A 17500-nucleotide genomic window follows, 5' to 3' on the forward strand; every position below is an offset into this window, starting at 1 on the left:
TGAGAAACACACACACGCACACAGTGAGAAACACACACACACACACACAGTGAGAAACACACACACACACACTCACACACACTCACACAGTGAGAAACACACACACACACACACGCACACAGTGAGAAACACTCACACACACACACACGCACACAGTGAGAAACACTCACACACACTCACACAGTGAGAAACACACACACACACACACGCACACAGTGAGAAACACACACACACACACCGTGGAAAACACACACACACTCACACAGTGAGAAACACACACACACACACACACACTCACACAGTGAGAAACACACACACACACACACACACACACACACAGTGAGAAACACACACACACACACACACACAGTGAGAAACACACACAAACCACACGTAAGATTTCATTTATAACACTGTTCTCAGGGTGAGAGTATCATTTTAAACTTCCTCTCAGCTGAGTGTTTAGTCTTTAATCCTCTCAGATAAGTGTGTTTAGTCTTTAATCCTCTCAGCTGAGTGTTTAGTCTTTAATCCTCTCTGTGTGTTTAGTCTTTAATCCTCTCTGTGTGTTTAGTCTTTAATCCTCTCAGATAAGTGTGTTTAGTCTTTAATCCTCTCAGCTGTGTGTGTTTAGACTTTAATCCTCTCTGTGTGTTTAGTCTTTAATCCTCTCTGTGTGTTCAGTCTTTAATCCTCTCTGTGTGTTTCGTCTTTAATCCTCTCTGTGTGTTTAGTCTTTAATCCTCTCAGCTGTGTGTGTTTAGACTTTAATCCTCTCTGTGTGTTTAGTCTTTAATCCTCTCTGTGTGTTCAGTCTTTAATCCTCTCTGTGTGTTTAGTCTTTAATCCTCTCTGTGTGTTTAGTCTTTAATCCTCTCAGATAAGTGTGTTTAGTCTTTAAGCCTCTCAGCTGTGTCTGTTTAGACTTTAATCCTCTCTGTGTGTTTAGTCTTTAATCCTCTCTGTGTGTTTAGTCTTTAATCCTCTCTGTGTGTTTAGTCTTTAATCCTGTCTGTGTGTTTAGTCTTTAATCCTCTCTGTTGGGTGTTCAGTCTTTAATCCTCCCAGCTGAGTGTGTTTAGTCTTTAATCCTCTCAGCTGTGTGTTCAGTCTTTAATCCTCTCAGCTGAGTGTTTAGTCTTTAATCCTCTCTGTGTGTTTAGTCTTTAATCCTCTCAGCTGAGTGTTTAGTCTTTAATCCTCTCTGTGTGTTTAGTCTTTAATCCTCTCAGCTAAGTGTGTTTAGTCTTTAATCCTCTCAGCTGAGTGTGTTTAGTCTTTAATCCTCTCAGCTGAGTGTTTAGTCTTTAATCCTCTCAGCTGTGTGTTTAGTCTTTAATCCTCTCTGTGTGTTTAGTCTTTAATCCTCTCAGCTGAGTGTTGTCTTTAATCCTCTCTGTGTGTTTAGTCTTTAATCCTCTCAGATAAGTGTGTTTAGTCTTTAATCCTCTCAGCTGTGTGTGTTTAGACTTTAATCCTCTCTGTGTGTTTAGTCTTTAATCCTCTCAGCTGTGTGTGTTTAGTCTTTAATCCTCTCTGTGTGTTTAGTCTTTAATCCTCTCAGCTAAGTGTGTTTAGTCTTTAATCCTCTCAGCTGTGTGTGTTTAGACTTTAATCCTCTCTGTGTGTTTAGTCTTTAATCCTCTCTGTGTGTTTAGACTTTAATCCTCTCTGTGTGTTTAGTCTTTAATCCTCTCTGTGTGTTTAGTCTTTAATCCTCTCAGCTAAGTGTGTTTAGACTTTAATCCTCTCTGTGTGTCAATTTTTCAAGATGGCGCCGAGTATGGCTGCCGTGTTGCGAGCTCCCGCTTACTTTTGCAGTTTTTTGTTGTTTTGTGTTTGTTTAACTCTTTTTGCACTAATGTTACTGGTTTTATCACCTACGACCGACAAACACTTCTGGAAATCAGATCGTCGATCACTCACCGGAAACCGGACTTTGAGTTCCATAACGCCGATCCTTTGTTTACTAACACTGGAGAGGCGCCACTCATCTGGGCCGCCCGGCCACGCACCCGTCGAAGACGCCGGAAAAGAGGCAAGAGAGCCGGCGTGCTCGTCAGACTCAGACGCCGTGCCCATCGGCCGCCTCTTCCCACCATATTACTGGCTAACGTGCAGTCCTTGGAAAACAAGTTGTGTGAGCTTCATGCACGGGTCGCCTTCCAGCGAGAGATCCGGGACTGCAGCGTTCTCTGCCTCACAGAAACGTGGTTATCCGATGAGGTCCCTGATAATGCCATCGAACCCGCCGGGTTCTCTCTGCACCGCGCCGACAGAACCAAGCAGCTCTCCGGGAAAAGCAAAGGAGGAGGTGTATGTTTTCTGATCAATAACGCTTGGTGTGATCGGAGGAATGTACATTTCATCGAGTCTTTCTGCTCGCCGGATTTGGAATATCTCATCGTGTTTTGCCGGCCGGCGTGGCTGCCCCGTGAGATAATGGGACTCTGTCTGGCCGCGGTGTACATCCCCCCGCAGGCGGACTCGGACCTCGCGCTCGGGAAGCTACACGAGGCTATCAGCAAGCAGATGACGACGCGCCCGGAGGCTGCACTTATGTTGCGGGGGACTTAATCGGAATAACCTGCGAACCTACTGTCCGACATTATTCCAGCACGTAACATGTTTCACTCGGAAAGACAGGATTTTAGACCATGTTTACTCCAGCATCCGGAACTGTTACAAATCCCTCCCCCGACCCCCGTTCGGCAAATCAGATCACTCCTCCATCCTGCTCCTGCCCACCTATAGGCAGAAGCTGAAACGGGGGCCGGTCACTACCAGGGAGGTGCGCCGCTGGTCTGACCAATCAGACGCTATGCTGCAGGATTGTTTTGATCATGTGGACTGGGAAATGTTCCGTGATTCGTCGGGCAGCGTGGACGAGTACGCAGACACAGTCACCGCCTTCATACGCAAGTGTGTTGATGACGTAGTGCCCTGCAGACAAGTCCGCGTTTACCCCAATCAGAAGCCCTGGCTGAACTGTGAGGTTCGCTCCGCCCTCAGCGCACGCAGCGCTGCATTCAGAGCGGGAAATACGGAGGAGTACAAGCAATCCAACTACGCTCTCCGTAAATCCATCAGAGCAGCTAAACGTGCGTACAGAATGAAAGTGGAAGCACAGTTCAACACAGCCAACACACGAAGCTTATGGCAGGGGTTAAATACAATCTCTGACTATAAAACTGCCTCTCGCACTCTGCCCAGTACCAGCGCTGATCTGCCGGACGAGCTTAATAACTTCTACGCTCGCTTCGACGGAATTCCCGCAGCACCACTGGAGAGCGCCCCGCCCACCGCTGATCTCAACGCCCCCTCCGTCTCCGTAGCTGATGTGTGCAAAGCCTTCAAGAGGGTGAACCCACGCAAGTCAGCAGGACCAGATGGCATTCCCGGGAGAGTGCTTAAAGCCTGCCACAGGGAACTAGCAGGAGTTTTTGCAGACATCTATAACACCTCACTGTCTCTCTCGGTCGTGCCAGCTAGTTTCAAACTAGCCACCATTGTGCCAGTTCCAAAGACAGCTAGTATTACCTGTCTGAACGACTGGCGACCTGTTGCCCTGACCTCCATCGTAAGCAAATGCTTTGAGAGGCTGGTCAGAGATATCATCTGCTCCTCACTGCCTGCCACCCTGGACCCACTGCAATTTGCATATAGGCGGAATAGATCCACCGACGATGCAATCGCCCTGACCCTGCACACTGCCCTCTCCCACCTGGAAAAGAAGGACACGTATGTGAGAATGCTGTTTGTAGACTACAGTTCAGCATTCAACACAATCGTTCCTTCGAGGCTCAACTGCAAGCTCCGGGATCTGGGTCTGAACAGCACACTGTGCAGCTGGATCCTGAACTTCCTGACGGACCGACGGCAGGTGGTAAGGATGGGAAGTATCACATCCTCCTCTTTGACCCTCAACATCGGAGCCCCCCAGGGTTGTGTGCTCAGCCCGCTCCTGTACTCCCTGTACACCCATGACTGCACTGCTAGACACAGCTCCAACGTCATCATAAAGTTTGCTGACGACACAACAGTTGTGGGCCTGATCTCCAACAATGATGAATCGGCCTACAGAGAGGAGGTTAAAATCCTGGAAAACTGGTGCCAGGAGAATAACCTCTCTCTAAACGTCAGTAAGACCAAGGAGCTGATCGTGGACTTCAGGAAGCAGGAGACAGTACACCCATCGATTTCCATCAATGGGACTGCGGTAGAGAGGGTCAGCAGCTTTAAGTTTCTCGGTGTTCACATCAGCGAGGACCTGACATGGGCAGTGCACACCTCACAGGTGGTGAAGAAGGCCCACCAGCGCCTCTACTTCCTCAGAAGGCTGAGGAGGTTTGGCCTGAACCCCAGCATCCTTAAGACCTTCTACACCTGCACTGTGGAAAGCATCCTGACGGGCAGCATCACCACCTGGTACGGGAACTGTACTGTTCGTGAGAGGAAATCTCTGCAGAGGGTGGTGCGGACAGCACAGTCCATCACCGGGGTTCAGCTCCCTAACCTATTGGATTTATACACCAGTCGCTGCCTGAGGAAATCCAGAAGGATTATGAAGGACCCCTCCCATCCTAGTCACTGTCTGTTCTCTCAGCTGCCGAGTGGTAGGAGGCTCAGAAGCTTAAAAGCCAGAACCAGTCGGCTCAAAGACAGCTTCTTCCCCCATGCAACCAGGCTATTGAACAGCCAGTAATCACTGCTCTGCCCAGCCCAACCCTTCCCATTACACGTACGTGCACCCACTGTACTCCCGCACTTTACTTGCATAGCTGGACTTTGAATACCTATCCAAAGACAATACTCTCCCCCTGCGCTTCCACTTAACTTCCTGTACCTTGCACTTTACTAAATACTCTGCCACCTACTGTACCATCTTCTACCTCCACACCTAGTGTGATTACTTGCACATCTACATAGCATTGTAATATCCATTACTATATATAGTATATAGTTGATTACACTCACTCTACATTCCCAGTGCAATATTATATGTCTCGGTGCAATATTATTATTTTTAAGTTATTGTGTAAGATTATATGTATATATTTTAGTTAAATTGGTTTTATCTATTCTTCTATCCTATCTATAGTTTTGTTTATCTATGTGTAAATACTGTTCTCTGCATAATTTGTGGAACTCGCACTCAAGTTTTTCACTCACCTGTGTCCCTGTACTCTTGTGATGTGACAATAAATCTGATTTGATTTGATTTGATTTGATTTGTGTTTAGTCTTTAATCCTCTCAGCTGTGTGTGTTTAGTCTTTAATCCTCTCTGTGTGTTTAGTCTTTAATCCTCTCAGCTAAGTGTGTTTAGTCTTTAATCCTCTCTGTGTGTTTAGTCTTTAATCCTCTCAGCTGTGTGTGTTTAGTCTTTAATCCTCTCATCTGAGTGTTTAGTCTTTAATCCTCTCTGTGTCTTTAGTCTTTAATCCTCTCAGCTGAGTGTGTTTAGACTTTAATCCTCTCTGTGCGTTTAGTCTTTAATCCTCTCAGATAAGTGTGTTTAGTCTTTAATCCTCTCTGTGTGTTTAGTCTTTAATCCTCTCAGCTAAGTGTGTTTAGTCTTTAATCCTCTCTGTGTGTTTAGTCTTTAATCCTCTCAGCTGAGTGTTTAGTCTTTAATCCTCTCTGTGTGTTTAGTCTTTAATCCTCTCAGCTGAGTGTTTAGTCTTTAATCCTCTCAGCTGTGTGTTTAGTCTTTAATCCTCTCTGTGTGTTTAGTCTTTAATCCTCTCAGCTGTGTGTGTTTAGTCTTTAATCCTCTCTGTGTGTTTAGTCTTTAATCCTCTCAGCTAAGTGTGTTTAGTCTTTAATCCTCTCAGCTAAGTGTGTTTAGTCTTTAATCCTCTCAGCTGTGTGTGTTTAGACTTTAATCCTCTCTGTGTCTTTAGTCTTTAATCCTCTTAGCTGAGTGTTTAGTCTTTAATCCTCTCTGTGTGTTTAGTCTTTAATCCTCTCTGTGTGTTTAGTCTTTAATCCTCTCAGCTGTGTGTTTAGTCTTTAATCCTCTCTGTGTGTTTAGTCTTTAATCCTCTCTGTGTGTTTAGTCTTTAATCCTCTCAGCTAAGTGTGTTTAGTCTTTAATCCTCTCTGTGTGTTTAGTCTTTAATCCTCTCAGCTGAGTGTGTTTAGTCTTTAATCCTCTCAGCTGAGTGTGTTTAGTCTTTAATCCTCTCTGTGTTTACAGTACTAAGTTTTCTCACCCAAGTCTTCTTTTTCCTGAATCTCGCAGCAGCTCCATGTCTCTCCAGCAGGGGGCTCTATTCCACGCATCTCTAAAACCTCCAACACCAACTCTGATGCAGTTACACTCACCCCGACCTCACCAACACACACGCACACACACACACACCACACACGCACACCACACGCACGCACACGCACACACACACACACACACACACGCGCACACACAGACACAGACAACACAAATTTTAATTTTAACATGAATTTACTTTAATGCTCATAAAGTTTCACTGTTAAACTCACACATTCACACCTGGACCTTCAAACCGGGTAAAATCTCCCGTCAGTCAGAATCCGACTCTCACAAACCGAGTAAAAACTGAAACGTGGATGATGCTCACCTGCACAAGTAGCTCCGCCCCTTCCTCTTTCTTCTCCAGGTAAACGGCGCAGATGGTGTGGGAGGGGTGCTTCACAGACGCCTGCTACACGTCAGCCGTCAACAGGAAGTGATGCATGTTTATGTCTTTTCATGACCATAAAGTTCTACGTTTACTACAATCCTTCTGACTGTTTACCTGCTCACTGAGCTTGTTTAGGATGAGAGAAGTCGCGTCCAGCTGCTTCTGAAGCTCCGCCTCCGAGACCTGAAGAACAACATCCGTTTTCAAACATCAGCGCAGAGTCCAGAACATTCTACGTTCATTTTCGCATTACTGCTAACCCAACTAACGCTAAAGGTGTCAAGCTAACTCACAATAAAACATACCATGTTAACTCACGTAAACAATGGTGGTTATTTGTGTTAAAAATACTACGCTATTACATTAAAGATGGAGTGATAACTAACATTAAAAATAGAGCGATAACTCACGTTAAAGATGGAGCGATAACTCATGTTAAAGATGGAGTGATAACTCATGTTAAAGATGGAGTGATAATTCACGTTAAAGATGAAATGGTAACTCACGTTAAAGATGGCGCAGTAGTTCTGGATCAGTTCCTCCACCACTGAGGAGGTCCTGGAGTCCGACCCGTCTGTCTGAAAGAGCGTCGGTCCGAACACGATTCCCAGATTCCGTGTGGTCATCTGATTGACGTCGGACAGATTCTGCACACTAACACACAGCAGCGATGAACACAGGTTTTCTCAGAAATCAACACAGTAAAAACATATAAGCGATTATCGTTGTTGCTGTGGAATCTGAGGACGTTCTCTTTAGTCGAGACGCAGAAACTTTACAAACTCTTCATCTATGACTGGACGTCTGTGTGACGGCCAGTGAGTCTGTAATGAACTCCTTATATGTACAAACACAGTCGGCCGGTTAAGCTGATTCTGATTCTGGACACAAACACAAGCGTCTGTTTCACTCCAGAAAGACAGAGAAACACTGTGTCTGCGGCGGCTTTGTGGAAGTGAAAATCACAGCAGAACAGACAGACTGTCTCTATTGTTCAGGCTGTGAGTGTGTCTGAACACACAGCAGAGATTCCTACCAGTACAGATGGTTCAGAAGAACTTTGAGTGTTTCTCTGTTGACGTCAGGCAGACTGGACAGAAGAGTCTGATACTGTCTGATTTTAGCTCTGTGGTCTGTCAGATCTGCACAAAAGGAAAAAAAAAGAAATAAGAAAAACGACGTTATTGCTCCTTCTAACTGATTCAGAGTTTAACTGATTCAGAGTTTAACTGATTCAGAGTTTAACTGATTCAGGGTTTAACTGTTTCAGAGTTTAACTGATTCAGAGTTTAACTGATTCAGGGTTTAACTGTTTCAGAGTTTAACTGATTCAGAGTTTAACTGATTCAGAGTTTAACTGATTCAGAGTTTAACTGATTCAGAGTTTAACTAATTCAGAGTTTAACTGATTCAGAGTTTAACTGATTCAGAGTTTAGCTGATTCAGAGTTTAACTGTTTCAGAGTTTAACTGATTCAGAGTTTAACTGATTCAGAGTTTAACTGATTCAGAGTTTAGCTGAATTAGTGTGTGTCTGTATGTGAGTGTGTGTGTGTGTATGTGAGTGAGTGTGTGTGTGAGTGTGTGTGTCTGTATGTGAGTGTGTGTGTGTGTGTATGTGAGAGTGTGTGTGTGTATGTGAGTGTTTGTGTGTGTGTGTGTGTGTGTGTGAGTATGTGAGAGAGTGTGTATGAGTGTGTGTGTGTATGTGAGTGTTTGTGTGTGTGTGTGTGTGTGTGTTATACTGGCCTGTGACGCTGAGCCAGCGGTGAGTGTTTTCAGCTCCGTTAAACACTCCGTGTCTGACGGCTCTGAGGAAGCGCTTCAGTGTGTTCGCAACATCGTCCACTTCAAACTCCCCCGACACACACACACTCCGCGCGTCCCGCAGGAAACTGTCCAGCAGCACCGACACCCGAGAGTTAGCCCCGCTCTTACGGTAAATACCCACCGACATCAGGCCTGCACACACACACACACGGAGACACACACACACACACACACACAGAGACACACACACACACACACACAGAGACACACACACACACACACACACAGAGACACACACACACACACACACACACACACACACACAGAGACACACACACACACACACACACAGAGACACACACACACACACACAAACACGCACAGAGACACACACACACACACAGAGACACACACACACACACACACACACACACAGAGACACATACACACACACACACACACACACACACAGACACATACACACACACACAAACACGCACAGAGACACACACACACACACACACACAGACACACACACACACACAGACACATACACACACACACACACACAGGACTGTTTGAAAGTCAGAGACTCGTTTATTTAATTCACAGTCAAAACAGACAGAATTTCATGTTTTTCAGTTTTAGCACGTCCACTTCTACAGGTTTCCTCTCTCAGTGAAGCAGCAGTGTTTCTCTGAGTGTGTGTGTGTCTGTGTGTGTCTCTGTGTGTGTGTGTGTGTGTGTGTGTGTGTGTGTGTGTGTGTGTATGTGTCTCTGTGTGTGTGTGTGTGTGTGTGTGTCTCTGTGTGTGTGTGTGTGTCTGTGTGTGTCTCTGTGTGTGTGTGTGTGTGTGTGTGTGTGTATGTGTCTCTGTGTGTGTGTGTGTGTGTGTGTGTGTGTCTCTGTGTGGTGTGTGTGTGTGTGTGTGTCTCTGTGTGTGTGTGTGTGTGGTCTCTGTGTGTGTGTGTGTGTGTGTGTGTGTGTGTGTGTGTGTGTCTCTGTGTGTGTGTGTGTGTGTGTGTGTGTGTGTGTGTGTGTGTCTCTGTGTGTGTGTGTGTGTGTGTGTGTGTTAGTTCGCTCTCTTTACTGTCACTCATTATTAATGTACCTTTTGAAACTAGTTCACACAGAAAACACAGAAAACATCCACACTGTGTGAGTCATATAGTGCAGTATTGATCAGTTTCTGATGGTCAGCGTGGGTAAAGGAGACTGTGGACAGTCCTGATAATCACACTGATTTACCCAGTGACACACTGACCTGCTGGGAAGGTAAAACATTTAGGATGAGCTGCACCAACCAGGATTAAACAGAGTTTAGTGCTAAACAAGGATTTGTTAATTTAGGTTTTACAACCCATTTCTAAAAAAGTCGGGACTTTGTGCAAAATGTGAATGAAAATAAAATGCAATGATGTTCAAATCATTCAAACCCTATATTTATTTCAAAATAGTATAAAGACAACAAATCAAATGTTGAAACTGAGAAATTTTATTGTTTTTTGAAAAATATATGCCTATTTTGAATTTGATGACAGTAACATGTTCCAAAAAAGTTGTGTTTACTGCTGAGTTTCATCACCTCTTCTTTAACAGCACTCTGTAAGTGTTTGCGAACTGAGGAGACACTGCTGTAGTTTAGAAAGTGAAATATTTTCTGTTCTTGTTTGATACAGGATTTCAGCTGCTCATCAGTTCAGGGGCTCATTTGTTGTATTTTTCATTTCTAAATGTGCCGAATGTTATCAGTGCGTGTCTGGATGCAGCTTATGTTGCCAAACATGTATATATTGTTCAGCATTAATGGTGCCTTCACAGATGTGCACGTCACCCATGCCATGTGCACTAATGCCCCCTACACCATCATGAATACTGGCTTTTGAACTGTGCACTGATAACAAGCTGAGTGGTCTTTAGCCCGGAGGACACAGTGTCCATGATTTCCAAAAAGAATTTCAGATGTTGATTCGTCGGACCACAGGACACTTTTCCACTTCCCCTCAGTCCATTTTAAATGAGCTCAGGCCCAGAGAAGGTGGCAGCATTTCTGGATCCTGTTTAAATTTCGTTTCTTTTTTGCGTTTTAGAGTTTTAACTCTCTTTTGTGGATGTAGTGATGAACTGTTTTCACAGACAGTGGTTTTCAGAAGTGTTTCTCTGTGTGTGTGTGTTTAGTGAGTGTGTGTGTGTGTGTGTGTTTAGTGAGTGTGTGTGTGTGTGTGTGTGTTTAGTGTGTGAGTGTGTGTGTGTGTGTGTTTAGTGTGTGAGTGTGTTTAGTGTGTTTTTCCGTGTGTGTGTGTGTGTTTAGTGTGTGTTTCTGTGTGTGTGTGTTTAGTGTGTGAGTGTGTTTAGTGTGTTTTTCCGTGTGTGTGTGTGTGTTTAGTGTGTGTTTCTGTGTGTGTGTGTGTGTGTGTGTTTAGTGTGTGTTTAGTGTGTGTTTCTGTGTGTGTGTGTGTGTGTTTAGTGTGTGAGTGTGTTTAGTGTGTTTTTCTGTGTGTGTGTGTGTGTGTTTCCGTGTGTGTGTGTGTGTGTGTGTGTGTGTGTTTAGTGTGTGTTTCTGTGTGTGTGTGTGTGTGTGTTTAGTGTGTGAGTGTGTTTAGTGTGTTTTTCCGTGTGTGTGTGTGTGGGTTTCCGTGTGTGTGTGTGTGTGTGTGTGTGTGTGTTTAGTGTGTGTTTCTGTGTGTGTGTGTGTGTGTGTGTTTAGTGTGTGAGTGTGTTTAGTGTGTTTTTCTGTGTGTGTGTGTTTAGTGTGTGTTTCTGTGTGTGTGTGTGTGTGTGTGTGTGTGTGTGTTTAGTGTGTGAGTGTGTTGTGTGTTTTTCCGTGTGTGTGTGTGTGTGTTTAGTGTGTGTTTCTGTGTGTGTGTGTGTGTGTGTGTATGTGTGCTTAGTGTGTGTGTACCGTGGCAGGTGATGTGGTCGATGCAGCGCTGGATGCTGATTGGTGTTCCTGACTCGGTGAGCTGTTGCTGTGACAGCGTCTCGGTTCCGGACCCCGCGGCCCGCCGGAGTGAGTTCAGCCAACCGGGGAAATGAGGCCTGCGGTCAGAACACACATGCACACACCCCCCCCTCCAGCCCAACACCATGCCCCCAACACCGTCACACACTGCTGCACACACATACACACACACACACACACACACATGAACACAGGTGTGTGATGGACTGAGAAAGTTCGTGCTAGTTGGTGTGACTGTAATGGGTGTTGGTGAAAGTGCTCAGAGCGCCTCCTGCTGGTTGATGATAAATTAGAGCTGATGAACATTACAGGTTATCCAGCTCAGGGTGCTGTAAATTACGAGTAACTAACAGTAAAACACAGAAATACAACGTACAGAAGCGTTTCCCCAAAACTGACCACAGACACTGTCGCACTGACCTCACCATCACCTGCCTGTGTGTGTGTGTAACTCACTGAGTGTGTGTGTGTAACTCACTGAGTGTGTGTGTGTGTGTAACTCACTGAGTGTGTGTGTAACTCTTTAGGTGTGTGTGTGTGAGAGAGAGTGTGTGTGTGTGTGTGTGTGTGGGTGACTCACTCAGTGTGTGTAGTTTGCGCAGATCGATGTTCTGCACAGAGTCCTGAAGAAGCACCTGCAGTCTAGAGCCACTCAGGCAGAACCAGCCGATCCCAGAGCTGCCTTCAGCACAATGCAGGCGACCCAGCCGATCACAGAGTCCACAAACACTGCTCAGAGTGGCAGGAAGCACAGCCTGCGAGACAGACAGACAGACAGACAGATATATAGAAGGATAGATATACAGACAGACAGAGAGACAGACAGATATATAGAAAGACAGCCAGATGTACAGACAGACACATATATAGATATATACAGAGAAATAGACATACAGAGAGACAGACAGATACAAAGACAGTCTGAGTTCAGGGGGTAATAATGGTACAGTCTGAGTTTAGAGGGGGTAATAATGGTACAGTCTGAGTTTAGAGGGGTCATAATGGTACAGTCTGAGTTTAGAGGGGGTAATAATGGTACGGTCTCTGTTTAGAGGGGTCATAATGGTACAGTCTGAGTTTAGAGGGGGTAATAATGGTACAGTCTGATTTAGAGGGTAATAATGGTACAGTCTGATTTTAGGGGTTAATAATGGTACAGTCTGAGTTTAAGGGGTAATAATGGTACGGTCTCTGTTTAGAGGGGTCATAATGGTACAGTCTGAGTTTAGAGGGGGTAATAATGGTACGGTCTCTGTTTAGAGGGGTCATAATGGTACAGTCTGAGTTTAGAGGGGGTAATAATGGTACAGTCTGATTTAGAGGGTAATAATGGTACAGTCTGATTTTAGGGGTTAATCATGGTACAGTCTGAGTTTAGAGGGGTCATAATGGTACAGTCTGAGTTTAGAGGTGGTAATAATGGTACAGTCTGAGTTTAGGGGGTCACAATGGTACAGTCTGAGTTTAGAGGGGGTAATAATGGTACAGTCTGATTTAGAGGGTAATAATGGTACAGTCTGATTTTAGGGGTTAATAATGGTACAGTCTGAGTTTAGGGGGTAATAATGGTACAGTCTGAGTTTAGAGGGGGTAATAATGGTACAGTCTGAGTTTAGAGGGTAATAATGGTACAGTCTGATTTTAGGGGTTAATAATGGTACAGTCTGAGTTTAGGGGGTAATAATGGTACGGTCTCTGTTTAGAGGGGTAATAATGGTACAGTCTGAGTTTAGAGGGTAATAATGGTACAGTCTGATTTTAGGGGTTAATAATGGTACAGTCTGAGTTTAGGGGGTAATAATGGTACGGTCTCTGTTTAGAGGGGTAATAATGGTACAGTCTGATTTAGAGGGTAATAATGGTACAGTCTGATTTTAGGGGTTAATAATGGTAAAGTCTGAGTTTAGGGGGGTAATAATGGTACAGCCTGTGTTTGATTCTGGTTACCGTGGTAATAGCCCTGATCCACCCCTTGATGGTGCTGATGTCATCAGATCCAAATAGGTAAACCCGCCCCCCATCAGTGTAAAGTTCAAAGGTGTGTTCATATCTGCAATAAGATCAAATACATGACAAGTTTTTATTTGTTACATTAATATTTAAGTGTGCAGTGATTTTATATTAAATCTCCACTGCAGGTGGTGTAACAAACACTATGTTGTGGTTGCCAGGCAACCATAAAGATTATTTCAGAGTTGTGTGTATTTGGAGGACATTAAGAGAAACGGTCAGAGAGCATTACCCATGATTCCCTGGGCTGTTAACGGACAGGCAGACGATGTCACTGGTCTTCATGCTGCCGCACCTGCTGGTCATTTGTTCAGTTTTATAGTAGCTGAACACACCTGTGCTGAGGCGGCACCAGCGCTGAGAGAAATCTACACAGAACAGATAAAAAATCCACTTTATTAAAGCCTTTAAATTAAATCTGTCCAATAAAACACTCCAAACTCAGAGGCTCCGCCCACAGAGCAGCAGGACCTTCTGATATCAGTCTTCATTAACATTATAAAGAGCTGAACTGTAAACATTTTTAAAAACGACGAACCATAAACACTCAAACCACACTTTGCACCTGGATTAATCACAGTCTGAGTATCTAATCCTGGATTAATCAAAGTCTAAGTGTCTAAATCTGGATTAATCACACTCTGAGTATCTAAATCTGGGTTAATCACAGTCTGAGTATCTAAATCTGGGTTAATCACAGTCTGAGTATCTAAATCTGGATTAATCACACTCTGAGTATCTAAATCTGGGTTAATCACAGTCTGAGTATCTAAACCTGGGTTAATCACAGTCTGAGTGTCTAAACCTGGATTAATCACACTCTGAGTGTCTAAATCTGGGTTAATCACAGTCTGAGTGTCTAAACATGGATTGATCACAGTCTGAGTATCTATACCTGTATTAATCACAGTCTGAGTCTCTAAACCTGGATTAATCATAGCCTGAGTATCTAATCCTGGATTAATCACAGTCTGAGTATCTAAACCTGGATTAATCATAGCCTGAGTATCTAAACATGGATTAATTACAGTCTGTCTAAACCTGGATTAATCACAGTCTGAGTATCTATACCTGGATTAATCACAGCCTGAGTATCAGACCTGGATTAATCACAGTCTGAGTATCAAACCTGGATTAATCACAGTCTGAGTATCAAACCTGGATTAATCACAGTCTGAGTGTCTCTCAGTGAGGAACTCCATTTGAGGTCAATGTGCTGAATGTAACTGAACTCTGTTCTAATACATTCTAAAGCAAGTGATGTCACTGGCTCCACCCACCTGCCCTGGGTTTGTGCTCTGTAATTGGCCGATTAGTGGAAGCCACCTTGAACAGGTATCCACTTTGAGAGTGTGCAGATGTGACCTCTGACCCCACAGCATCTGTAAAACCCACAATAAGGCTGTTTTATAAGATGCTCATTTTAACAGACGCAGCCTCGTCTGCTAACGGCTACAGTGAGCTCTGGGTTAATTACGGTCTGTTAGCTTCTGTCAGCATCACAGTTGTCCTGGTGCACTGCAGGCAGAGTTACAGTCTCTAGACTGTGAAGGACCAACTGGGTGAACCAGTCTGCTACAGCGCCACCCTGAGGCAGAGCAGAGCTGCAGCTCTAGTCAGTTAAGAACCCCAGAGACAGAAGCTGATTGTGGGTGAAGCAGATAAACAATCAGCTTCACTGGATCTGAATTTGAGTGACTGTTTTTCTCTAACAGACAGCAGAACTTCATAATAAGTTTATTTCTGGAACCCCCAGAACTTTGATTTTGAGATATTCAGAATTACAGAAACTTCTCAACTCTGAAATCTGACCTGTTTGGTCTCCATGACGACTTCAGTCCGGACTGAATTTCGGACAGTATCTATTCCAGAGTAACAGTTCCTACCTTCATAATCTCATCATGAACTCCAGATAAGAAAACAGCATCACACAAACATCCTAACTAGACTAAACCTCCTAAATCCTGTCCTAACTTTAGGATGAACCCCAACAGGGTCCTCACTTCTGTTTAAGGTCTGTTTCTATGGTTTTTAGGCAGCTGAGTCAGCAGCAGAGTTCACTACCAGCATAATGAGCTCCATTTATTTCTACTGTAAAACGCTGCTTTCACTGTGAGATGATTTTCTTTTCTAACTCTGCGTTTTAAAGATCTCAGACGCTGCAGACTCGATCTCCACCGCCCCTCTGATCACCTTCGTGTGTTAATGTTGATGATGAAATATTACAGTGATGGTGGTGAATAATGAGGAGACGGAGCTGAACGTGTGTCTGTTTATTAGGAGGAGTAACGTTAGCACGCTCGGCTAAAGCGTTTGGGAAATGGAGACTGAAACTGGGGAGCGGCGACGCTCTGATAAACAGCAGGGGGCGCTCTCACAGTATTCACTACTTATCACACTTATCACACTTTAGTTCTGTTTGACCTTTTTTACATCAGTAAAAGCAGCTTAACTCACATTTTAACATTTTTTTGATTACATGTTTATGTTTCAGCTGTGTGTGGATGATCAGTTTCACAGACACAGTTAATTGTCAACTTCACTTGAAGAGTTTAAGATTTCGTAATTGGAGATAAGAGGCTGTGAGATAAGAGGCTGTGAGATAAGAGGCTGTGAGATAAGAGGCTATAAGATAAAAGGCTGTGAGATAAGAGGCTATGAGATAAGAGGCTGTGAGATAAGAGGCTGTGAGATAAGAGGCTGTAAGATAAAAGGCTGTGAGATAAGAGGCTGTGAGATAAGAGGCTATGAGATAAGAGGCTGTAAGATAAGAGGCTGTGAGATAAGAGGCTATGAGATAAGAGGCTGTGAGATAAGAGGCTGTGAGATAAGAGGCTATGAGATAAGAGGCTGTGAGATAAGAGGTTATGAGATAAGAGGCTGTGAGATAAGAGGCTGTGAGATGAGATAAAATTCCTGAATTAGCCTGTTAGCGTGTTAGCATTAGCTAGAAGGAAGCACTTTCCAAGCTGACAGCAGATGATCTTCATTACGCCTCTCTGAATTAGAGCAACTGCTACATCCTGTAAACGTAAACATGAGCGTACCTGATCTCAGGTGATGCTGCAGTAGCTCCGCCTGCTCTGTCTGTCCGCTGTGTTTTGCCAATGCTAGAGGAGAGGAGAACTGTGGGATACTGGAGGAGCAGTTAACATCCGCACCCGAAAACAGCAGCGAGAGAGACTCCACCAGATCATCACTCTGTACCGCAGCACACAGTGCCTGAGAGAGAGAGAGAGAGAGATAGAGAGAGAAGAGAGAGAGACAGAGAGAGAGAGAGAGAGAGAGACAGAGAGAGAGAGAGATAGAGAGAGAGAGGAGAGAGAGACAGAGATAGAGAGAGAGACAGAGAGAGAGAGAGACAGAGAGAAAGACAAAGAGATAGAGAGAGAGAGACAGAGAGAGAGAGAGACAGAGAGAGAGAGAGACAGAGTGACAGAGACAGAGAGAGACAGAGAGAGGGAGAGAGAGAGAGAGAGAGAGACAGAGAGAAATACAGACAGAGAGAGAGAGAGAGAGAGAGATAGAGAGAGAGAGGAGAGAGAGAGATAGAGAGAGAGAGAGAGAGAGAGAGATGTTAGTAACTGTTTTAGAGAGGTGAAATCAGAGCCTGATGTCGTGTTTGATGTGCTGTTTGATGTGCTGACGTTGTTGAGCGCCTCCTGCTGGCCGGCGAGGTGGTGCTGTTTCCGGAACGTTCTGTGCAGGTATTTGGAGGTGATGAAGGTGAGGCGCTCGGCGCTGCTGGAGTTCACACTCAGACCCTCACCGTCCGGCACATTCGCTGCCCAGAACTCATTCACTTTACTGTTACCTAGCAACAGGAACACCTGTCAACAAGAAGTGACATCATCAATACACAAAGCTGTCACATGAAAATGAGCTGAGTTCTGATTGGTTCACTTGTATTGTTCCTCCTTCAAAAAGCAGACTGGGCTGCCACCTCCTTATAACTAAAGCATGAATGGGTGGGGCTAATCTGCTGTAGGTTCAGTGGGCGGGGCTAAACAGCTGTAGGCTGAATGGGCGGACTTAACTGCTGTAGGCTGAATGGGCGGGGCCAAACTGCTGTAGGTTGAATGGGCAGATATATGCA

The 17500-nt window shown here is 44.6% G+C and overlaps 1 protein-coding gene across 1 annotated transcript in view; it reads right to left on the reverse strand.

Moving 5' to 3' along the window:
- arap1a (ArfGAP with RhoGAP domain, ankyrin repeat and PH domain 1a) overlaps positions 1-17500 on the reverse strand; it is a 36334-nt gene that overhangs the window by 9182 nt on the left and 9652 nt on the right. Inside the window, 13 exon segments of the mRNA XM_036580070.1 lie at positions 6217-6334; positions 6601-6684; positions 6778-6846; positions 7170-7317; positions 7700-7805; positions 8412-8624; positions 11335-11544; positions 11975-12149; positions 13342-13444; positions 13637-13772; positions 14685-14786; positions 16452-16626; positions 17052-17234. Of these exon segments, the coding sequence (XP_036435963.1) occupies positions 6217-6334; positions 6601-6684; positions 6778-6846; positions 7170-7317; positions 7700-7805; positions 8412-8624; positions 11335-11544; positions 11975-12149; positions 13342-13444; positions 13637-13772; positions 14685-14786; positions 16452-16626; positions 17052-17234 (1822 nt within the window).

This window comes from Colossoma macropomum, unplaced genomic scaffold, assembly GCF_904425465.1.
Source record: "Colossoma macropomum unplaced genomic scaffold, Colossoma_macropomum, whole genome shotgun sequence".
Taxonomy (NCBI): Eukaryota; Metazoa; Chordata; class Actinopteri; order Characiformes; family Serrasalmidae; genus Colossoma; species Colossoma macropomum.